Below are 22,409 nucleotides of genomic sequence, written 5' to 3'. Positions count from 1 at the left end.
GTTTCAGCATTTTGTAGGGATATATTTCTTAACAGTGTTCGTGGTTTGATCCCAGCTCGCACCAAGTAAACTTTGTGGTAGATAAACACAATGTGCGTCGGTTTTCTCGTTTTTTTCGTTTCTTCCCACTTTATTCATTCCACCACTTCATTCGTTTGTCATCATCACCGTCTCCTGTAGTCTAGCCGGCATAAATGTGGAAAGTAAAACTGGAATATCTTATTTTCTTTTGTTGTGAGCTACAATGCGTTCCAGTATGCTTACTTTTGCTTTTACTTATATTTTAGTTCAATTATCATGTTGATTTTCTTAATTACTTTTAGACTTTATACGTCTATGTTATTTTTTACAAGTCAGGTGTTGAAATGGAATTCCAGAACTAAATGGGCGGTCAGTAACAGATACAATCTAATTGGAAGTATCTGTCCAATGAAATATTTTCTATCGAAATTCATAAACAAATAGAATTGTAACTAGGAGGACGCCGTTCACTCGCGTACCCATACATTTCCATTCCTTATGCAAGTACTTGAATAATTGGCAACTAAGACATTATTTGTGCCATATAAAGTTGCAACAAAAGAAACCAAATATCAAACTGAAGAAATATTATTCCTTCAAGAATACAGGAAGGTTTTAACGAATTTAACTATTATTTTGCACAAGTAAGCTATCTAAATAATTCTAATTGATCTAAACTCTTAGATTAATAATTATCTAAGACGAAACTAAGTTTGGATAACCTTGGGTGATAATATTTGGTAGAAGAATAAAATTATTGAGAGATTCATTAATCACTAAAATCTTCCAAGGTTATTTGTAATTTAGATGTATTATGAGAAGAGGGATACCGTATAAATAAACTTATGCTTCTGTAATCAATGTGATTTGGAATGCTTTGGCTTTCCCAAAACCACTTGCCAGGAAATAACACCAAAATAGATTCTAATTAAAATACATATTCTCCAAAACTAAATCATCAGATCATATTTTATCTCAGTATCTGGTTAAATATTTTGAGTTTCCTTCCATTTGCATGTTTCCTCCCGTTTCCCTTTCCTTCTTTCGTTTTGCATGTTAACAGGAACAACTACAGGTTAAGAAATAGATGGCAAATAGTTCTTTAATTGTTTGAGGAATGCTTGAGATCTTAAAAAAAAAAAAAACTTATTTCAGCCTCTTATATTGTATCTCATTAATGCACCCGTATGGATTTCATAGATAATATATGCATACTCTTTTCTATCTCTACGGGTGAATCAATATCTCGTCTTTTCCCTTCATTTTCCGTGATGTCAGTGAATCTAACGAAAAGATTACATCTGTTAATAGCATATAATTGCTGTTCTACGATTGAGTAAACAGATTATGTTAGTTGTAATGATGAATTGAATAATTAATAGACAGGGACAAATGTGGATGTGAAAAAGTAGGGCGAATGACGTCATGCCGTCCCCGTGTCCATCTTTGCTCATTTTTTTTTAAGTGGAGAGACGCCATATATATTTTTGGGAAGTGGGAAAACGGCGTCCTCCTGCGTTCCCCCTCACTTTTGCCCCCTAATAATGAATAAATGTGAATAAAGGTATAAATTAATAATTAAGTGTAAATATAGCGAAATGTAACTTGAGGAAATTAAAGATAAAAGAAAACTAATATACGTTCTTACCATGTATAATGAAGGTCGTCTGGAAACATTATTCAACCAGAAGTGCATTGTTTGATACCTGACTGAAAAGGAAAATAATGGTTAATTGTAATTTGGTTTGTACATAGAAACATGGCTAATTTGCGCATGGATATTCCTAAATTAATGTAAATAAGGAGCTACTCTAATCTTGAAAGTTGAAATTAAGATTGATTTCAGCGTTCAGCAGACTTAGTACAAGTTTCACAAGCAATCCTAACGTAAAAAGCTAATGAATGTTGCCTTTTCTATCGAACGAAACTACAACAAAGGGAAACGGAAAAAAAAAACTACACTGAAACTAAATATAGTAAAGTCAATCTATATTACACTAACTACGTACAAAGCAAAAGTAACTTTAAATCACTCTAGTCTAGATAAAGCTAGATAAAGCTAGATAAAATAGATAGTCTAGTCTAGATAACGAAGTCTAGATAAAGCAAAACCAAACTAAATTAACCCTTTCACTGTGGAAGGCGACGGAAAAAAATTTCCCTAACCTGCGAATGTCGATTATAGTCGACGTGTTAAAATTTGTCTGTATCTTGGGTTTGTCGATTGTAGTCGCCAAAGGTTTTCTGTGTGATTTCTATTGTTTATCGAAAACAATAGAACACAAACAAAAATGAACGGTACAACTTTGGCGACTACTCTCGACAAAGCCAACATACGGACAAACAAAGTTTAACACGTCGACTATCGTCGACATTCGCATGTTAAGGAAATTTGGTTCTGTCGACAAAAGTCGACTTCCTCTGTAAAAGGGTTAAACCTTTAAAAAATAGAAACAAAGCATGCACTAAAAGTCAACGTGGAGTCTAGGAGTGGGATACCTACAATGGAGAAACTGTAATATAAACACCGGTTACTATGACAACTAAATAAACTTAAACTGGAACTATTTACAAAAAATAATTAGCTTACTATTTCTCTGAATGTTGCAAAAGCTATTTAATCTACTGTTCATCTAAATGTTACATTTATCTTCCAATTATTACAGTCACCTTTCAACTTCAATGCTAAAACTGCTTACTGTTATTAATATATACAGTATGTACGAATGTGAAGAAAACTTTTTTTCGCGAAACGTGAAAAATTAGGAATTAAAGGCAGTTTTTTTTGGGGGGGAGGGGTAACAAATTAGAATTCAAGTGACTGGGTAGGAATGTATCGTTTAAAAACAACGACACATTAGCACCAAGTGTAGACAGTCCACGGCCGTGATAATGACATGTCGTAAAAAAACTGTTTTGCGGTAGTATGGAGTAATATGGCAACACTGATGGTAAAAGACGGTATTAACACTTGTAGGTGGCTACCAACTACCTCACGAATAGACTGTTACTAACAAACAAGACATTTGCAAATCATTGAGGAAATGTAATAATTAAAGAGAGGCAAAATATGAAATTCTGTAATTTAAACAATCCCTTGTATGCATTGGTGCAAATCCTGGGGGACATTGTCTTCTCCAATCTTGGTACAATCCGCGGCAAAAAACCTGCAACATGAGGATGTAAGTTTATTGTGAAACTACGCCTAACAGCACATGGAATGAACATAACGTCTAAGTGGAACGAATCACGCCAGGATAAACCTCGGCCTCCTCCGTGCACACTTACTTTGGAGCAAAAAACTTCGTCATTTCACAATAAACTTATATGCTCATGTTGCAGGTTTTTTGCCGCGGATTGTACAAGGGGGACTGCCCTACCCCAATAATCCGATTTGAAATGTGTTTTTTGGGGAGAAATGTGATGATTTGTGTCCGATTGCTGCAAAGCAAATTGAGATAAAATTGATGTCCCCCAGAATAAGCCTCAAATCTGCCCGTCTCCCAATGTTGAAGACAACTCTGTTCCCTGATCCTCCACAGCATTGTTTTTCAACTTCATAAATATTTTGAACATCGCTTAAAAGAGATTATGGGCAGGGTCTTACCGCCTCCCACAATGTTGAAGATAGATTTGGGCCGCTGCTTATATGACAATGTGAACAAGGTTCTTGTCGTCCAAGGTATGTTGAATCAAAATAGCATGATCTAAACGTTCATATTTCATAATATTTTAACAAAATTTTCATATCTAGGAAAAATCTTCATATTCTGTATATGTTGTATGTCTAATCTGATCTTTAACTTAGCTAAACCCCGTGACATTACACTGCCTTGAAAAATGGGGAAGTCCCTCAATCAACTTAGTTATATCTACTGGCGTAGGGGACTTTCCTAGCGAGTGGAAGTTGATCAACATCTCTAGTGTTGGTGCCGTTTCTCTTTCGGTGCCAGGTGTCCCGACGTTGCAATGTAAAACTCCTACACCATGATCACGACCGGCAAAGTCCAACTCGGTATGGCAACTTCTTGAAACTAGGCTACAGTCCCAGACCTGACCTACGTCTGATTAAGGCTTAACTATACTTACATTATCAGAACCAATGGCTCATGTAATCCCCCCAATTTCTAAGGGAAAGGAACCTTTCCTTTACGGCAGGCTGTCGCTTCACACTTGGCTCATCTTATTTTATAAGAAAACAAATAATGCCAACGTAGAATTTACTTGCGTACACAATATATTTAAATAAATAAAATACTTTGCTATATCCTACTAGAGACAGAGCTGTACGCAAAATTGAGGAAACTAAGATGGTGAATTGGTGATAGTTGAATGATCTCAGACTTGCTTGTATTCCTATGTATGTTACTGAAATAACATTAAATGAAATTTCACTTTTGACATTCTATGTTTATGCCCTGTAGTATAAAAGAGACGATAATGTTGAAACGGAATGATTATTCAATAGTTGGTGGAATGAGAATGTGGAAGGAATCATGAGAACACGAGACAACTCACGGATACGATGTCGTTCACCGCAAACTCACATAGCCTGTTTTCGAACCAGGAACCCCTCGCACTAAAGTTGAGCACTCTATCGCTAAGCTACTCCCCCCCTTTATATGTTATTTTATCCTTTAAAGTAAAGTATATATTGTTCAGAGTTAAAATTTGAACACCATTCCGTTAGTTGAATACCATCCTGCAGAATACTCAGTTGTGCGAAAACGTTAAAAATATTTAAAAAAAAAAACTCTTATGTATTATATAAAAAAATGCATGCATGTTTCTCGTGGGATAGTATTTTGTCCTCTCATATGAGAGAATTTTTTCCCCTAGAAATAAGTTACTCATCTTTAGTTCTAGGAAAACAAAAGTATAGTTCAAAATATCAATACCATTACGCTTTGTTAATAAATAGATAGAAAAAATAATATATTTATGCTAATGTCGAAGATAATTATGGCAAGCATTATGAACAATTTTGTAATAAATTAAACAATGATTTATATTAAAATACACTGCAATGAAGCCCAAAGTATTGGAAGTTAGTAAAAATGTTCTTTCTTATATGCTAGTTTCTTGAATAGACATGTAACACTTTACCTTGAAATATACATCTTGAATTCGATTCTTGTCAGAACCTGAAATATGTTAAAACTTGGGAACTCAATACAAGTTTGACAGCTTGTAGCTATAATATTGTCGTGACAAACTGACTAAAGTAGTTATAAATCCAGGGAGTAACTCACTGACTGTCTCTTTTCCGATTTGTTTATAAATCAACAACAAATTACGTTATTACTACATGACGGATTTTAGGTCAAGATATTTTCCTCTTGCATTCTTACTTCAGAAAGAAAATGTAACGTTAATATTTCATCAGCAAAATGGGAAACGAACGAAGGGATCTCGGTTCGAGTCATTAGCCATGTTTTGAAATACGAATGTACTCCTCACACTCACAAACAAACAAACACATGACAACTGTAGATATCATAATCACATATAAATACAAATATTTATAGAATTATATACACAGAATAATGACAAACACACTTCCTTCCACATCAATTAATTTATTTCTGAATACGTCTTAGAAGGCGGCAACATCGGAATGTTGTTCTCTCTCTCTCAAAGCACTCTCCATTATCACGTTTATGATTGGCCCTTCTCTTTATAACCTTAATGACCCACGTGAGGTACATTCCCTTCACAACACAACTTCGCACATGTTTTTGAGCTGCTGCTTTTACCGATTTATCCTTGACTGGTTTTAGCCACAACAATTGAGGATGATTGGAATACCCTTTAAAGAAGTGTGCACTACGTATGTTTTATCGGATTCAAATAATTTTTACGTAGTTAATACCAAAATATGGTTTTCCACATATGATAACTTTCAACATACGGTGGATATTATTCCCTTTTACTCCTTTATTCTGCAAGGTACGTATTGCGACCTTGCTGGAATAAGTTACAAATATTAATGGTAAATTTAATATTACTCAATATAATAATTATGTTTAATTATAAGGTAGCTACCCAGGCCTGGAGGGTATTTATTCATACATATATTAATTAGTATTGGTGACTGGAGTATATTAATTCACTTGAGTATATTTATTCATATATCTTTATTATTAATGGTGTATAGTAATATTTACTTAATTTATGTTGTATGAAGATTTGAACATGGACTAGCTTACTGGTAGATAAGAATAATATCCAGTACGCAAAATATTCCCTTGCTACGTTTCTGACATGAGATAAACTTCAAACATTCAAATGATTTTTATATTTCTATTCTGTGAAACTTAACATATAGCAGTTTTCTTTTTTATGTTTCCCTCCTTGCTACACTATATGTGTTAGTGTTGCCTAAACTGCATTTACAGACACAATATATCTTCTTCTTTTACCCAGATTCACAGCTTTAAAAGTTTTAATAAGGCCAATTAAACGAGTAAGTAAACTTATTTTCTCATACCTTCCACTGCTACAAGGACCAAGGAATACTATCCTGCGAAAAACATGCATTTTTATATGGTTACTTTATATGCAGTTATCTCCAAAAGTGTTACATATCTTTTCAATTGCAATTTGTTCCAAATCATTTTTGTTATACCATAATTCAATCAAGATTTTGAAAAAAGAGTGAATTAAACTAAGAAATGTCACTGTCATGTAGTACTGTTCAAATTTCACTCTCCTCGAAGTACGGTAGCCCGAAGAAGGAAGATTGTATTACCTTTACAAAATGTATTATATCGCCATGATTTAATAGAATATAGAGTTCCATATACTGATAGAAGACAGTTTATTTCCTCGTTTCTTCAGTAGAAATAATAATAATAAAAAAAGGCAGGTGAACATTTCGCAGTCGTTGAGTAAACAAATTTGAAAAAAGAAAGGTATATAGAAAGAAGAATTCTTTCACATCAAAAAGCCTGTCAAGTTGATTGTGGCCCTATCCATCCGCACTATTGGTTTTCCTCGCTTTGGTTCTCCCGAGCCTTCCAAATGCTGTTAGTTTCGCTTTATCACTTTGTCATGTAGGTACTCACCGCCTTTAGGGACTCCCTCTTTCCATCTTGAATTCTCCCGAGGGGCATGTTAACTCTATCCTATCTTTCCTCTAGCCTCTGTTTTGTTTTCCCTGGCTTTTTGTTTTCTTTCCTCGAGCGCTCTCTATTGACAGCTTTACGAAACATATATAGAGGCCCTCTAACAATTTGCTAGTGCTGCCATCTATCGATTGAAACGTATATAGGGTAACACCTTTTATGTTGTAATCTATTGGTGGTGATATATTTGTATTTTGGAGGTATCTCAACCAGTAGGATAAAAAAAACTTTTAATATTTCACCGTAGTATATGCCTTTTAAATACCCCAGAAATTTCTCACAGGGCGAAAATTTCACTTGAATGTTTTCCCAGGCATCAAAAGATTTATCCTCATTTTTCTAAGAGAAAAAGACATTTATAAAATTCACAACCCTTTCTTTATGAAAACATGAAGGAGTACAGGATGTCTACAGAATGCAGTCAGTCTTGATCTTTAAAAATCAGTTTTTTTTTTCTGTTATGTTTTATGATTTATGGCTGATTAAGTAAGACTGAGGTTAGAGTAATATAGGTTATGTCCTTTGTTACGAGCATCGGTTAAAGAAAATAACATGCATCATATTCAAAGTGTGTATATACGAAATACTACTTTCGTTTTTTTCGTAGAGCTAACGTAATCCGTATCTCAGTATCAAGACAATAGTCGATCTCAACATGTGAAATGTGTTCATATGTTGATAAGTCTTAGGGACTAAGGAATGGAACCACATTATGCAGTCCGTCTTCCTTAGAAACCATCTTTTTATAAAGGTAACCAATAAAGTTCTGTCGCTTTTCTGGAGGTCTGTGTTTAATTTGCCCTCACACAGTGAGTTGAATGCGAATGGAGATAAGGCGAAGGTCAGTTGTTCGTGTGGGTATATCCAACATACTACCTGGTTGTTGCAGTTCAGTTACACCATGAACTTGCATAAGGACAGAGTGAATATGGGACCTCCAGAGAGCATCATAAAGGTGTTTATGCCGTACGAGTTCAAACTGTAGTCAAGCCGTCATCATTAGTTACCATCCGATGAACCTGTTCCAAAACAGTCGAAACCAGCACTGCACCAGAAGAAGGTCCTCTTGTGTGTTTAGTGGATTGCTCGCGCCATCGTACATCAGGAACTGCTACCAGCTGGTCAGTGCATCAATGCAACTGTGTACTTTCAGCAGTTGAGCCATGTTCAAGAAAAAATCAAAACTCTGGAGCCGAAACTTCTGAATCGCAAAAGAAACCTCCTGTTACAGGACAACGGCAAGCCCTACGTTGCTAGTATGACCCGGGACACCATTCTGCGCCTTGGATGGGAAACAGTATTGCACCCGCTATACTCCCCGGACATTGCACCGTCCGATTATCTCCTATTCCATTCCTTGGACAATTACCAGGTCAAATCATTAGTCGAGGTGCAAAATGCACTTAATATCTTCTTCGCTTCACGGTCCACCAAGTCACGGTCTACTGCGATGGAATCCATGGGCTTCCAGAGCGTTGACAGAAGATTGTCGATGCTGATGGGGACTATTTTTGATCTTTCAGGTAGTCTTAGGTGACATATCGATATTCGAAGATAGTGGGTGAAAAATCGACAGAACTTTCTTGGTTACCTTTATAAGGGTTACGAACTAATGTTAACTCCTTGGTAAGATATTGCTGTTGCAGAGTGAATCCGCTCAAATTGTGCGCATACATAATTTTCTAACTTTAACTAAATGACTGTCATCCTCGTATCCGAGAGAAAAGCCATGATGTGATTATGCAAAATCACTGCCTTTAGAAAAGACTTATGTTATTTCATGGTAGTCATAGATATCCTCTGATTCCCAAATGCATGCACATATTGTGGAGTTAACAGTTCCCAAAACGTGAAAGCAAGTTTCCTCAGAAATTCTTCACCATCTACTATTTTCTTATTATGTCGGCAGAGCCATAGCTATAGAGATTTCGGCCCCCGTGGCGAAGTAGAATTAGGCGCTCCTCTACAGTTACCTTATCAAGCTTTTCCTTTTTTTTTTTCTTGGCTAAGCGGTTAGCGTACGCGCCTTTGGCGTGGGAGACCCGGGTTCGATTCCCGGCGGGAGCTCATGTGGTTCGGATTCCACGTTAATCAGTAGGTCCACGTCTCATATAGCCTCGCTGCTGAACGGGACGTTAAACTCAAAATCAACTCAACTCCTTTTTTTTCTACCTATAAGAGAAGCAACTTCTGTTGTTACGTTACGCCGAATTTTTATTAACCTGTTTAAACAGACCATTCCAACAGCCAAAACGATCATTATGTATTCTTTTACAAATAAGAGCTGTTTTCAAGAGCCTTATTTTGAACTTCTTCAAAACTGCCTTTGGTTGCATATATATCCACTTGGAGAACAGATGAAAATTTACAACTATTTACATTTCATACTATTGAGAAGGAATAAAATTGTATGTCGGTTGTAAAATTCATTGTTTTAGGTTCATCGGCTGGTTCAATGAGTTTTAGAAGTTAACTCTAAGACTGATACAATAGTATTGCTCGTCTACAGCATTTATGTAGACATCATGGTCGTGGACTGACCTCGTTGTTCACATGGGTTATCAGCCATATAGTAGTGTTAAGAAATACAGAGATATTGCTTTTCCGTAAGATTTCCTTCATCTGCATAACTGAAACTAATGAGATTTGTCTCAGAGCAGTCTTGTACATTCTTTAAATGATTTGGAGTTGAATATGTAAATCTATTTAACATGGGGTGAGATATTAAACCGTCCAGATGGTTGCTGACTTCTTGCACTGTGCAAAATGAGACTCCATGTCCTTTATAAGTCTCCAAAATGTATCACGTGCTGAAGGTTAATTTTCGCTTTGACTATCGCAAAGATTTCAATATACAGTGACTAGCAGAATTATTCGGACAGATCCAATGAAATACATATAACGTGCTATGGTGCAGAAATGAAAACATATTTTGTACACAACAATACATAAGAAAAAGGAGCTATATACGCATACCTGAAAAACACAATGAAGCGTGTAGTTGCTGTCAACTGTACGGATATAATTAGTCGCAATGAAAACCATACCCAAATTTTCCCCAGCAAAATTATTCGGACAGTACGACATCTGTGAGATAATGTGAGCATTATGAGAGGTAGCACTAGTGTTGAGGGTTGTGTTAAGTACTGCAGTCGTTATTGTGGCATTAAGATACAACAATTCGTTGTCAACAGGAAGAATAGGTCAAAAAGGAAAGTACACGACATTTGAAAAGCGGCAATTAGCAATTTTTCATTATGAAAAAGAAAAAGCTGCAGAAAAATTGCAGAGATGTCGCAAATGAAAAAAGTACAGTATGTGATATTATCAAGCGATACAAGGTTGAAGATAGAGTTGATTTCCTCCCTATCACGGGACGTCCGAAGACATTTTCGGAGAGACGGGAATCCGCAATAGTCCGGAAAGTTAAAAAGGATCAACGAAAGGATCAGTAAAAAAGAATCAATCAGCTTCAATAATCGCTGCCGAGGTTGGAGAATAAATGGGGATCGACGTGAGTCCCGATACAATTAGAAGAGTCCTGAGAAGAACTAGTTTTCATGGCCGCGTAGCATGCAGAAAGCCTTATATCAACAAAACAAACAGGAAGAAAAGACTAGTTTTGCGAAATAATACCAGTATATGGGTGCCAACTGGTGGAACTACGTGATTTTTTCTGATGAAATTAAGTTCAATATCTTCTGTTCTGATGGGAAGGTAATGGTGTGGAGAAGAAACAGTACCGAGCTGGAGGAACAAAATTTGCAGCCATCAGTAAAATACGAAAGAGGGGGCGTAATTTTATGGGACTGCATGTCAGCGTCTGGAGTAGATGAGTTGGTGTTCATTGAACAGTCAATGAACAAACACTTCTACCTGCAAATTCTCAAAGATAATTTAAAGAAGGTAGAAAAATGGGATATTAGATACATTCAAATTCTACCCGAAACACAGCTCATATCTGTGGTTACTATACAATTGCCCAAAGACATTCCATCCCCCTCTCCAGTTTCCAGATATGAACCCCATTGAACATTTGTGGGATAAACTAGAGAAACAAGTTCGAAATGCGTTATAAACTAGACAAACAAGTTCGAAAAAAACGCATAATCTCGAAGGCGCATCTGAAGGACGTGCTTCGTCAAGAATGAGCCAAGATTATTGTTGCATACATCGCAAACTTGCGAATGGTATGCCAAATAGACTACAAGCAGTTCTTAAGCAGAAAGGATTGCCTACTAGATATTGAGTTTTATATTTTTTACTCGATAAGTGTGATTTCTGGTCAGGTGTCCGAGTAATTTTGCAACACCTGAATTCGTATTGTGTTTGTTTTGATTTCACTACTTTACATTGATTGTTAAGTTATTTTATTTTCGAAGTGTAAAATTGTTTATGTTTGTTGAATGTAAGAGAAAATGATAGCATATTATTTACATTTGCTTTTTCTTTGAAATAAATCCCATCTTTTGTTCAAACACTATAGTGTCCGAATAATTCTACTAGTCACTGTATGTAACGTATAACTATCTGAAGTCTTATAGAAAGGATGTGTAGATCCGTTTGTCTGTCGACAAGTATGAGAGAAAAGTAGTAATAAATGACGAAAAGTCATTTTCTGGAATCGATTCAGTGTCCCAAGAATAGGTTCCATTTCTTCCCTTTTAACCTTCATTCAAACCGAAAATATTAAGAATAGTCCAATTCCTGTGTTAACGTTGAGAGCAGAAAACGATGATAAATAACAGAATCTGTTTTCTGCAGTAGGTTCTGCGCCCGAAAAATAGGTTCTGGCTCCACTTTTATTTTCTACTACTATCGGAAATGATTGCCTTCTAAATATACTGCCATGTACATACAGTAGAATGTCGATAATCCGAACGTCAAAAATCCGAACGCGGTCCCTAGAAGCTTTTGTCTTAGTGCTAGCGATAAACAAACAATAGGGTTATCCGTCGGCGTTGTGTGAAGTCAGTGTTTTTACAAAAGCTGATTCATATGTAATTGTTTGTGATATATATTTTTATTTTCCTTTAGGCCTATACAAGTTAAGTTTTAAGTGTGAGTTACAAGAACAGTGTAATTTAGTGTACAAACAGGTTCTTCAGAAACATTAAATGTAAGTAGCTTTACGTACGATATTGTAATTACTGTATGTATTGTATAACCACTGCATCGATAAAAGAGCATACCGTACACTATATTTAAGCCTAAATGGCATTTTCTTAGTCATTTTCCAAAATCCAACAATTTGAAAATCCGACCTACCTGTGGTCCCAATTAGTTTTGATTTTCGACTTCCTACTGTACTTACAATATGATAGTTAAAATTGATTATATTAAGTTAGTCAGAGACGTACTATGTTCATTGTATTCATTTTAAGGTACAAAATTTGAACTCCATATTTTTCTATCTTTTATATTATTATTTTTTATCTCTAGGTATAAATAGTGATCAAAATAAATTGAGAAATGAAATGAAACGAAATGAAATATTTTAGTTTTACGTCCTACGGTTATGCCGGCTAGGCTAAAGGAAACGGTGCTAATGAGGAATGTAGGAAATGGGAGGAAACGGAAGAACCCCATGAAAACCCGCGCACACGGTGTTTGTCCACCACAAAATTCACTTGGCGCAAACTAGGATTGTACAAAGGACTCCATGCACCAGAGGTGAACGCTCTACCCTTTAAATTGAGAAAGAATGAAACGGCAGTGCTCAATAGCCGTGATCAAGTTAAAACAGTTGAAATAAATAAAGAAACTTTTAACAGTACAACACGTTTAGTCAAGGCTATGCACAGCTGTGTGTGTTGAGTAGAGATGCAAAAAAGCCGGCTTTTTTGAATCGATGTTTTTTTTTTACATAAAAAGCCGGCTTTTTGGGAAAAAAACGAGAATTTTGGAAATTTTGGCTTTTTTTCATTTTCATGATTTTTCTATCCAAATAGCTTTCTTATAGTAGATTCTATAGTTTGATAAGAATTCCATGACCTAAATGCCATATTTAGCTCTGTAATTCACCATCAAGATGGATGGAGCACATGTTTTACGAATTAAAGCTAACATGAAGAAGGTAGTATTTGAGGACAATTTTACAGGCTATTTAACTTTATTTTAACTTTTGAGTTAGACATTTTTTCTTCTCTAGATCATTTTAGTTTGTCATCCATGTTTCATTTCTAAGAGCTTAGTACTCTAGTTTCTAGCACAAAAGTTAAACGCGTTTTTCTATATATTCGTCAAAGCATACGTTTTTCAATATGTCCGTCAAACCGTACTTCCACATTTCTGTTATACTGTAGTTGTGCAATGATTTAGCAGTAATTTTCCGGATACAACCTTGAATACCAATTTATACAAATAATCAGTAGCGGATTTAGAAAAGTACTTTGGGAGGGGTTTCTCTGGTTGTTTCGTTTTCTAAAAAGTCCTAATTTTATTTTGGAGGTGCTTGAAGTTTATGAGTACAGGCATAACTAATATTTCGTTTCGTTTATATGTTTAGCAATAATCTTCCGGATACAACCTTGAAGATCATTTTATACTGAGAATCCGTGGCGAATTTAGAAAAGTATTTTGGCAGGGGTTTTCTTACTACTAATGTTTAGTTTTTCTAAACATTCGTAATTTTTATTTGACGGGAGCTTAAAGTTTATGAGTAAAGGCATAACTAATAGATATTTCGTTAGACATTCCGCAACTCTCGAGAACAGGCTTCAGTCCGAAAGACCGACCCCCTAACCTTCGCAAAACCGTCACTGCTGGTAATTAGTAATAATAACGATTTAAAAACAATAAGAAAGGAAGTCGGCCAACTCCTACACTCCTAGTCGGCCAGTACACGCACTATTTCTACATTCACAGATGGAATGAAGGAAAGCTTGGTCAGAATGGTCGAATGCTGGGTTGAATCCCGGACTTCCCGATAGAAGCGCAAAAGCCAACCACTCAGTCATATTTGTTGTGCAGTTGTATTTAGCTTAACTTAAATATATTACGTAGTCCTTTTTTTTGGGAGAGGGAGTTCCGTAATGATATGTTTAATCCCTCTTGTTAAAAATTCAGAAAACTTGAGGACTGGGTAAACCGTGATGGTGGTCAAGGGCGCCCATGTTGTTGTTTCCAAGGTGGGGGCGCAAGTATAATCGACGTTTCAAAAATAGTTTCAAATTTTGCTGTAACTAATGTAAAAATTCTATTGGATTTTCGATATTCTGAAGTACATTTTCTTCTAGGGGGCAAGCGCCCCCTTGCCCCCCCCCCCTGATGGACACCCTCGATGGTGGTTATAAAAAACTTAACTGTAGAATTTCAAGACTATACAGAACCAAAAGTTCGAGATGTGCAACCTTTAATTGTATCATATAAATCTAAGTATTTTTCTTATGTTTTATTTTGTTTCAAAAAGAGGGTATGGAATATTTTGAAGTAAAAATACTACATACAATTTTGCTAGTTATTTGTATAGTTTTTTTAAAAAGAAGTTTTTACTTTTAGGATTGGCTCGTTTACACCAGCTGTTTTTTTATATATATAACTGGTTTAAACCAAAAAAAATAAAAAGAATAAAAATGCGAATCGTGTGAACTTCATGGTGACGTTTCCATATGTCAAACCATCTGCATTAGTCGTATTTCCTTTTCACCTTTTAATCAAGGTGTCCCATAGAATTCTCGGTCGAACCACAACCCTTCTTTCATGTGTAAACAAAGTAGCGGTTCGGATGTCACTTTAAGCGAAAGTCTTCTCCTTGATAACCTCGGTATTACGTAAGGATGTTAAGCCTAAACATACGAAACGAAACCAAATTATATATTTCTGCATGCCTGTTGTTTTATAAAGAAGCCAAGGTTGCTTAAATATATTGATTGAAATTGGTAAAATTTATCGATTGCCTACGTAGCTTCCAACATTAGCTTGAATTGGACTTTCAATGATATCTACATACTAAATTTGTAATTTAATACCTCAATTTAGCGTACTGATTATAATACGTTGACCTTTAAATTTTACATGGAAAGCAATAACAGGATTTTCCCGTTATTGTTTTACATTTAAAATAATGACGGGATTTTCTCGATGGCTAGGGCGGGAGTTTCTCAATTTAAGAAATTTACTGACCGGACTTCTTTAAGCTTATGGGACCTCCTCCAGCATAACCCCATTGTTGCATAATAACACCAAGGCGAAACAAACGTATTTCTGTGAATATGTAACATAAATACATAAAGCAAAATATCTAAATCAAAAAACCTGGTTTAAAACCCAAAAAGCCTGGTTTAAACTGCCCCCAAAAAACAGGTTTTTGGCATTTTCAAAAACAACCATGGTTCTTGCCAACTCTGCTTACTTGTGTATATAGGAGGTTAATTTTTTTTTTTATTATATACATTAGTTAATCCTTTGGAATTCATAATGTAGAAATGTTGAAGTAAAATTGTTTAAAATATCTTTTCGAAATTCATGGTTTATTTTCGAGGTTTTATATTATTATCAGCATCAACCACTAATTAAATGACTTTTTGTGTTATAGAGAAGCGAAACAAAGTCTGCTTTATCAATTTAAAGCAGAATTTTGAAAAAAGCCCAAAATTTCCCAAGCAAAAAAGCGAAGCAGAAAAAACCGAGTTTTTTTTTCAAAAAAGCCGGTTTTTTTCCGAGCCCTTGCATCTCTAGTGTTGAGGGGGTGGGTGTGAACATAGAAATTGAAATTTTGTTGGGTTGCATATACTTTTGAGGCATTTTTAAACGTATAGATTAAGCAAGTGCGTCAAATTAGGGATGTGGGAATGGAGTGGAATTCAAAAATGTCCCTAAAACTCTCAAATTATTTGGAATAAAGTGGGATTTTACAAAATTATATTATTCTCAGTTTCCTATTCTAAGGGCTCTTTTTAACTTTTAGAAATCCCACTCTCCCGAAATTTTTCTTTTCTGGTTACTGCCTTCATATGCATAACTTTGAAAACATAAACAATCTTTCTTGTGTGAAATACCAAAACATATTTCAATTCTCTGTTCATCTCTTAGGGCTCAAATATGACCTTAAAAGATCCCAGGGTAGACCCCTCTTAATACAACTTCACTTTAATCTTCGAGAATTTTGGTTAAGTTAATTTGAACCCAAAGTGTTTAATTTACAAATTTTATTAAGTAGTATTTTAACACCCACTTCCCTTCAAAAACAGTTTGTGTTTTTATCTTGTATATGAATAGTGACTTGAGTAAGCCAGCTTCGAAGTAATGGATTAAATTCACTTCAACTTCGCCCCCACACTTCCTCAGATGCATTTCAAAATGCAAACAGTTTTAGCATAACAAATATTTTCATATCATTTCTTCCTGTTTGTGCAAACAAACTGAAAAAGTACACACAAAACCAGTTTGTCGTTTGCTTCTTGGGAGTTTTGAACTCCACCCTTCCCACTGCATGACAGGTCAATGTTCTTGTCAAGCAGAGATTTCTACAAATGAACTAAAGTGGCGAAAATAAAGTGAACGAAATAAATCAAATGAAGTGTGTTTGACGAAACAGAAAGTCATCTTCCTTCCTACCAGTGCTCAAATGAGACGAAAAATTTTTCTGCAACACTTCTTAATAATTTCAATTTCCGCACCTTTAAAGAAAGTATCGAGATGACGTAGCGCATAAATCGTCTACATATCAACCAGACGGCCCAGATTCAACCCCTAAAGACGACAAGGTTGAATCTACTGTTCTATTCTTGTCAAAATTCAGGTCTAGTTTCATCAGCTTCATATACGAGGAACAGTCAAAAACTTTCAGGAATTTTGTTGTAGCTCTTTATTACCACAATATAAGTAACTCTTCTGAATAATCGCCTTCCGAGTAGGCATATTCGGAACACACACACACACTTGCTTCACCCCTTCTGCCATTGCTGGAAACACCGATAAAAGTTCTCTTTTGGTATCTTCCTAAGTTCAGCCGTAGCGTTGTTTCGATCTCTTCTACGGTGACAAAACGTATACCTTTGAGACTCATTTTTAGCTCTGGGAAAAGCAAACATTTGGTGGTGTCAAAGCCGGGGAGAAAAGCTGTTGCTAGAGGACTGGAATTTCCATTTTTACGAAACGCTTCTGCAGAACAATCGGTCGTAATATAGTAACCATCCTCTTTGCCATTTGCGGAGGCGTTTTATTCTAATTAGATCGCTCAGTTTTGTCAAACATTTCTCGAATAAAGACCCTTTAATACTTGTCCAGCTGGTTCGAATTTATGTTGGCCGAAACTTTCGATGTCAGAAAACGCAATGAACATCACTTTTGTTTTGGATTTGGCATGACATGATTTCTTTGGTCGGAGAGAGGACGTTGTGTGCCATTCTGATTACTGCTTCTTTCTCTCCGAGTCGTAAGTGAACATTCAAGACTCGTTATTAGTAATACCTTTCTGAACCAACGTCCAGTTCTCCGTGCTTTTCTCAAAACACTCGCCAGCTGTCAACTTCCGACATTCCACTTGATGGAAGTCCAGCTGCCAGGGAATAAAGTTTGCACTGACACGTTTCATCTTCAAATCCTCATATATATAATTTCTTGAATGGATCCCTGAGAGACACCCAATTCTTGTGCCAATTCGTTGGTGGCCATTCTCTGGTCTGATCTGATTAACTATTTCACTTTTTCGGCAATTTATTCGTTTCTGGCGTTTGACGGTCTCCTACTGAGTTGTTTGTCTTCTAACGATTCCTGTCCACTCTTAAATCTTGAAAACTACTCATAAACACCTGTTCTCCTTAAAGTATTTTCACCGTAAACTGTTTGTAGGGCTATCAAAGTTTTATAAGCAGATTTGTCCAATTTGCACATGAACTTGATGTTAGCGCGTTGCTCGAACGGCGACATTGAGCAAACTAATCCACACACTCTTCCATTCAGTTACACTACTCGTACACTACCTATTATGACCTGGTCATATTTGTCAAATTCATAATTAGGAAACTCAAAGACTTGTATACAAGATTCATTGTGGTGGCATCACAAATGTCAAAACTACAACAACATTTCGGGAATTTTTTAACTGCCCGCCGTATTCCAGAATATACATACACAGTAGAATATAATATATATCAGCATACACTGGTAATTGTCAAATAACTGGAAACATCTCTAGTTTGCAAGACATAAGATACGTGAGGTCGTAACACTGAAGATGCATGTGCAGTGCCTGACAATTGTTAGTGGCGTGTTAGGCAATCGTCTGCAGTACGTTAGGGAGGCAAAACAAGACATGTATTGTAGCAAATAGATAGATATGGTACAGAATAGGAGACCTCTTTGAATTTCAAAGCGATCGCATTGAGAGTGCGTGTTTAGTTGACTCAAGTGTATTTAAGTTGGCCAGTATGTTAGTTATGTCACGAAGAACAATATCCAAGGCTTACAGAATTCACTGCAAGACATCATTATCAAAATGTAATGACCGGAAGAGAAGCCTCATTGCAAGGGGTCGCTGAACATTGAATAGTACTGTCTCCAAATACCATTGAATGAATACGGCAAAAATGACTGTGGATCGAATTCAAACCTTCCAACATCCCATTCTGATAATACACGTGTTGCATAACCTAAACCCGTGCAAGAATTCGTGGTTGGGTTGCAATTTCCACACCGCTGATCGCCATCAACAACACTTTCATGATGCCGAGAATAAGTAAAGTGGACGTGTGGTGATTGGAATGGTCTGATGAATCTTATTTCATCTTACTTCCAACAACAGGCCGTGTTAATGTATAATGGACACCGAAAGAAATTTATGCTGCTAAATGTCTTACTCCTATTTTCAAACGTGGATGTTCAGTAACTTCTGATATTACGCTCATAAGACGCATTACTGTCAGTAATTATTTATACATTTAGATAACCACGTGAATTTTATAGTTAATACGTTCTTTTAGCTAAATGATAATGCGCTAATTCGTACTACTGGAGTTATTGAGATGTAGTTCATGAACTTCTGGATAGACCCTACAATATTTGCTTTGGTGTGCAAAATCCCCAGACCTCAATATTGTTGAACGACTGTAGTTAGTTCTGGAGCTCAGACTACGGAGCAAATATCCTCCTCCGTCTTGCTGAATGCTACAAGTAGGAATGGTATAATATGCCGCTGGAAACCATTCGAAGAACAATGGTTCCACGCCTTAAAAAAGATAAATTTCATTTTAGGTGTTTCCATTATTTTGATAACCATTTGTATATATAGAAATGTTAGTGGGCGCAAAAACCGGATTTTGAAAATTTTCGAAAAAACGGTTCGTTTTTTCACCGAAACCGGTTTCGGTTTTCTCCAAAACCGGTTTCGGTATTCTTCAAGACCGGTTGGCTTTTCACCGAAATTGGTTATCGGTTTTCTCCAAAACCGGTTCGTTTTTTCACTGGAGAAAATCGAAATGTCGGTTTTTCGGGTTTCGGTTTTCCTAGAAACCCGTTTCCGGTTTTTATAAAAACCGGTTTTGCCCATCCCTATAATTAAAACCCAATTTTATCATACCTTGTGTTCAGATCATGGAATCCTTTAAGCGCTACGGGAAGATAATACCTCATGATTTTTCTTTGGTTCTAGTAAATGATTCTAGTGAATACAAGTTATCGAACTAGAACAATTTTCTTGAAATGAGAATTATTTGATTTTCAGTTCTTGAACTAATTTTAAATTTTGATTCTTTCCTTTCTTGCAGGTAAATTATTATCATCATCCGAAGCACATAGAAACAGAATGTCTTCGACACCAGAAGTGAAAACCTGTTTGTGTGGCACAGTCAGCTCGGAGAGTTCTTCCAAACGAAGTAAATGCAAAATCTGCAGGACAAAACCAAAATTTTTGATGAGTCAACGTTCACTGGATCTCGAATATTCAAGAGGAGGTACCGATGCAAGCTTCTGTCCACCACCCACTCGACGAAGAGCTCGCAGTGCAGAACGATATGATGGCCTTCGAGTTTGTCGTAAGCCTATACATATATTTTTTATTTATTTATTTATTTATTTATTTATTTTCCAATGTTTTTCATTCATGTGTACGTAAATTAAATTTGAAATGTTTGGTTCCATGCAAAACTAACAAACTTAATTTAGGAAAAGTCCATAAAGGGCCAAAGGCAGAATGACTCAGTGGCAGAGCTCACTTTTGATTGTAGGGTTCCTGGTTGGATCTCACAAGGAACCCTAGGTATTGATCAGAGCCCGATGTTCATAAAACTTTGTGTATATATAGAGAGAGTGCCTCGGGAAACTCGCAAACCAAAATTGTAGCTTGGGACACTAGGGCTCGAGAAAGATCAAAAGTGGAACATCAATACATTAAGTACATGGTGAGAAAATGCACGTTTTTCTTTAAAACTGGTCATCGTAATGACACGAAATGGGTATAAATGGATACGAGATGTGTACATTTGTAGTATAATTTGTCATCAGCAAATATATTTTTAAGGGATATTCTCTTGTTGTCTTTTCTTGTAGTGCAATTCTGTTTCTGATTTCTGTTCTAATTAATGGAAATATAATAAATAGTTACAAGTGTATGCCAACAATGGCATTATTATAAAGATTGAACACTCACTATCAGCCTATCCACACCAATTATATGTTATCTCTGACACAAACAGTGTTGCCAGACCGATCAGTTGGAAAAGCAGAAGATTCGAACATAAAAAGCAGGAGAAAGCAGTAGACACATAAAGTGGCGGCATTTGAGTGCAAATGCAGGGAGACCAAAAAAATTGCCATCATTAAGGGGTCAGCGATCAAAACAAGAGGTCCAGAATTCATTATTACTTTAATTTCAAAATAAAACAATACATACAAAACATAAATTTGAATTTTAATTACTTCAAAATAAGAGCTGACGATCGTGGAGAAGTGATCTAAGCTACTCTTCCAGCCAGGGGTAAAAGTGGTTCTGAAATAGTAGGATGACGCATGATAGGCCGTAGGCCGTCCTCCTTGCCTATGTTTATTTACTGTATTTTTTAGGAAGTGGGGGACGCCATAGATATTTTTGGAAGTGGGGTAACGACGTCCCCCAGCACACTCCTCACTTTTATCCTGCTTCCTACCCAAGTCCCAACCTAAATAACACTTACTCGTAAATCTTACAGTAAGTCATAAAGATCGCCAACCATTATGCATGTAGAAGATGACGTACAATTGTATCTTTGTATTCATATTATATAGCCTACATCAAAACTCTATAACTATTTGCGCTACAGAGCTTTGTGTATGGATATAGAGAAATTTCCTCTTTTTATGTAAGAGAAAATGAAAATTCAATATTAATAATAATACATTTCTTTAACTTCTCGAAGTAAGGAAAAAGCAGGAGATTGTTCACTTTTCATTTTCTTTCACAGTAGATCAGTAGAACGTAGAAAAAGCAGGAGATCTCCTGCAAAATCAGTAGCTCTGGCAACACTGGACACAAATTAAGTAGTGCTACAATTATATTTCGCTTGGTTTTTCTAGTTACATTGATCCCACTCGTAGTGCTCCATACCCTTCATCTGCTCGAGCGTCATGAGACACATTTTGCTCATCCTGTACCTAAACCACTCTACCAGAAGCACAGGAATAATATAATCACACAACAGACTTCAATATCAAGTTTTTGCATCTATTTACGTTCAAATTGCTGCATCGCGTGACCATCTTCTCATTTACATCAATCGCACAAGCTTCACCATGGCCTCTTTCAAGATGGCGGATACTGTTGTTACCACTTTAAGAGATCTACCATTTCGTATCCATGTATGCTCATTTTGTGTTTTACAATAACCAGTTTTAAAGAAAAACTTGCATTTTTTGGGTCTGTTCTGTTAACATTGTTGTTCTGTTAAGTTTCTGAGATGATCTTTAGTTTGCTAAAATTGATTTCCTTGCCTTACAGTGAAAATAAATATTCAGTCCAGTTTTGCGCCCCTCTCCCAATCCGGCGCCAGGGGCACAAGCCCCGTTTGCTACCCCCTAGTTACGTCACTGGCCTTTACTCGTAATTAAACAAAAATAAGGCAGAAATACCTGGAAATCACATATGAGATCATATCATATTTTAAATTTCAACCAGGTACGCTGCTAAAAACGTAAGTAAAGAAAGCTTGAAATATGCTTGAGGATTGCTAGCAAAGACATTTCAGTTCGAAACCAATACGTTCTTATCTCACGAGAAAACTGCGAAGTGATTTTAAAAATAGATTTCTTAATACATTGAGAATGTTTTTTCTAACATATTTTTCTTCG

At 36.0% G+C, this 22,409-nt stretch overlaps 1 protein-coding gene across 4 annotated transcripts in view; it reads left to right on the top strand.

The window, feature by feature from the left end:
• The window catches only part of LOC145668446 (uncharacterized), a 272,604-nt gene that overhangs the window by 149,619 nt on the left and 100,576 nt on the right, over positions 1 to 22,409 (top strand). For all 4 annotated transcript variants that reach the window (XM_081736322.1, XM_081736323.1, XM_081736320.1 and 1 more), the window contains one exon: positions 19,856 to 20,122. In XM_081736322.1, the coding sequence (XP_081592448.1) occupies positions 19,894 to 20,122 (229 nt within the window). In that variant the 5' untranslated portion in view covers positions 19,856 to 19,893. The remainder of the gene's footprint in view (positions 1 to 19,855; positions 20,123 to 22,409) is intronic.

This window comes from Thermobia domestica, chromosome 13 (assembly GCF_964235325.1).
Source record: "Thermobia domestica chromosome 13, izTheDome1.hap1.1, whole genome shotgun sequence".
Lineage (NCBI taxonomy): Eukaryota > Metazoa > Arthropoda > Insecta > Zygentoma > Lepismatidae > Thermobia > Thermobia domestica.
Note: the sequence above shows the minus strand (reverse complement) of the source record. Positions and strands in the feature narration are given on the sequence as shown.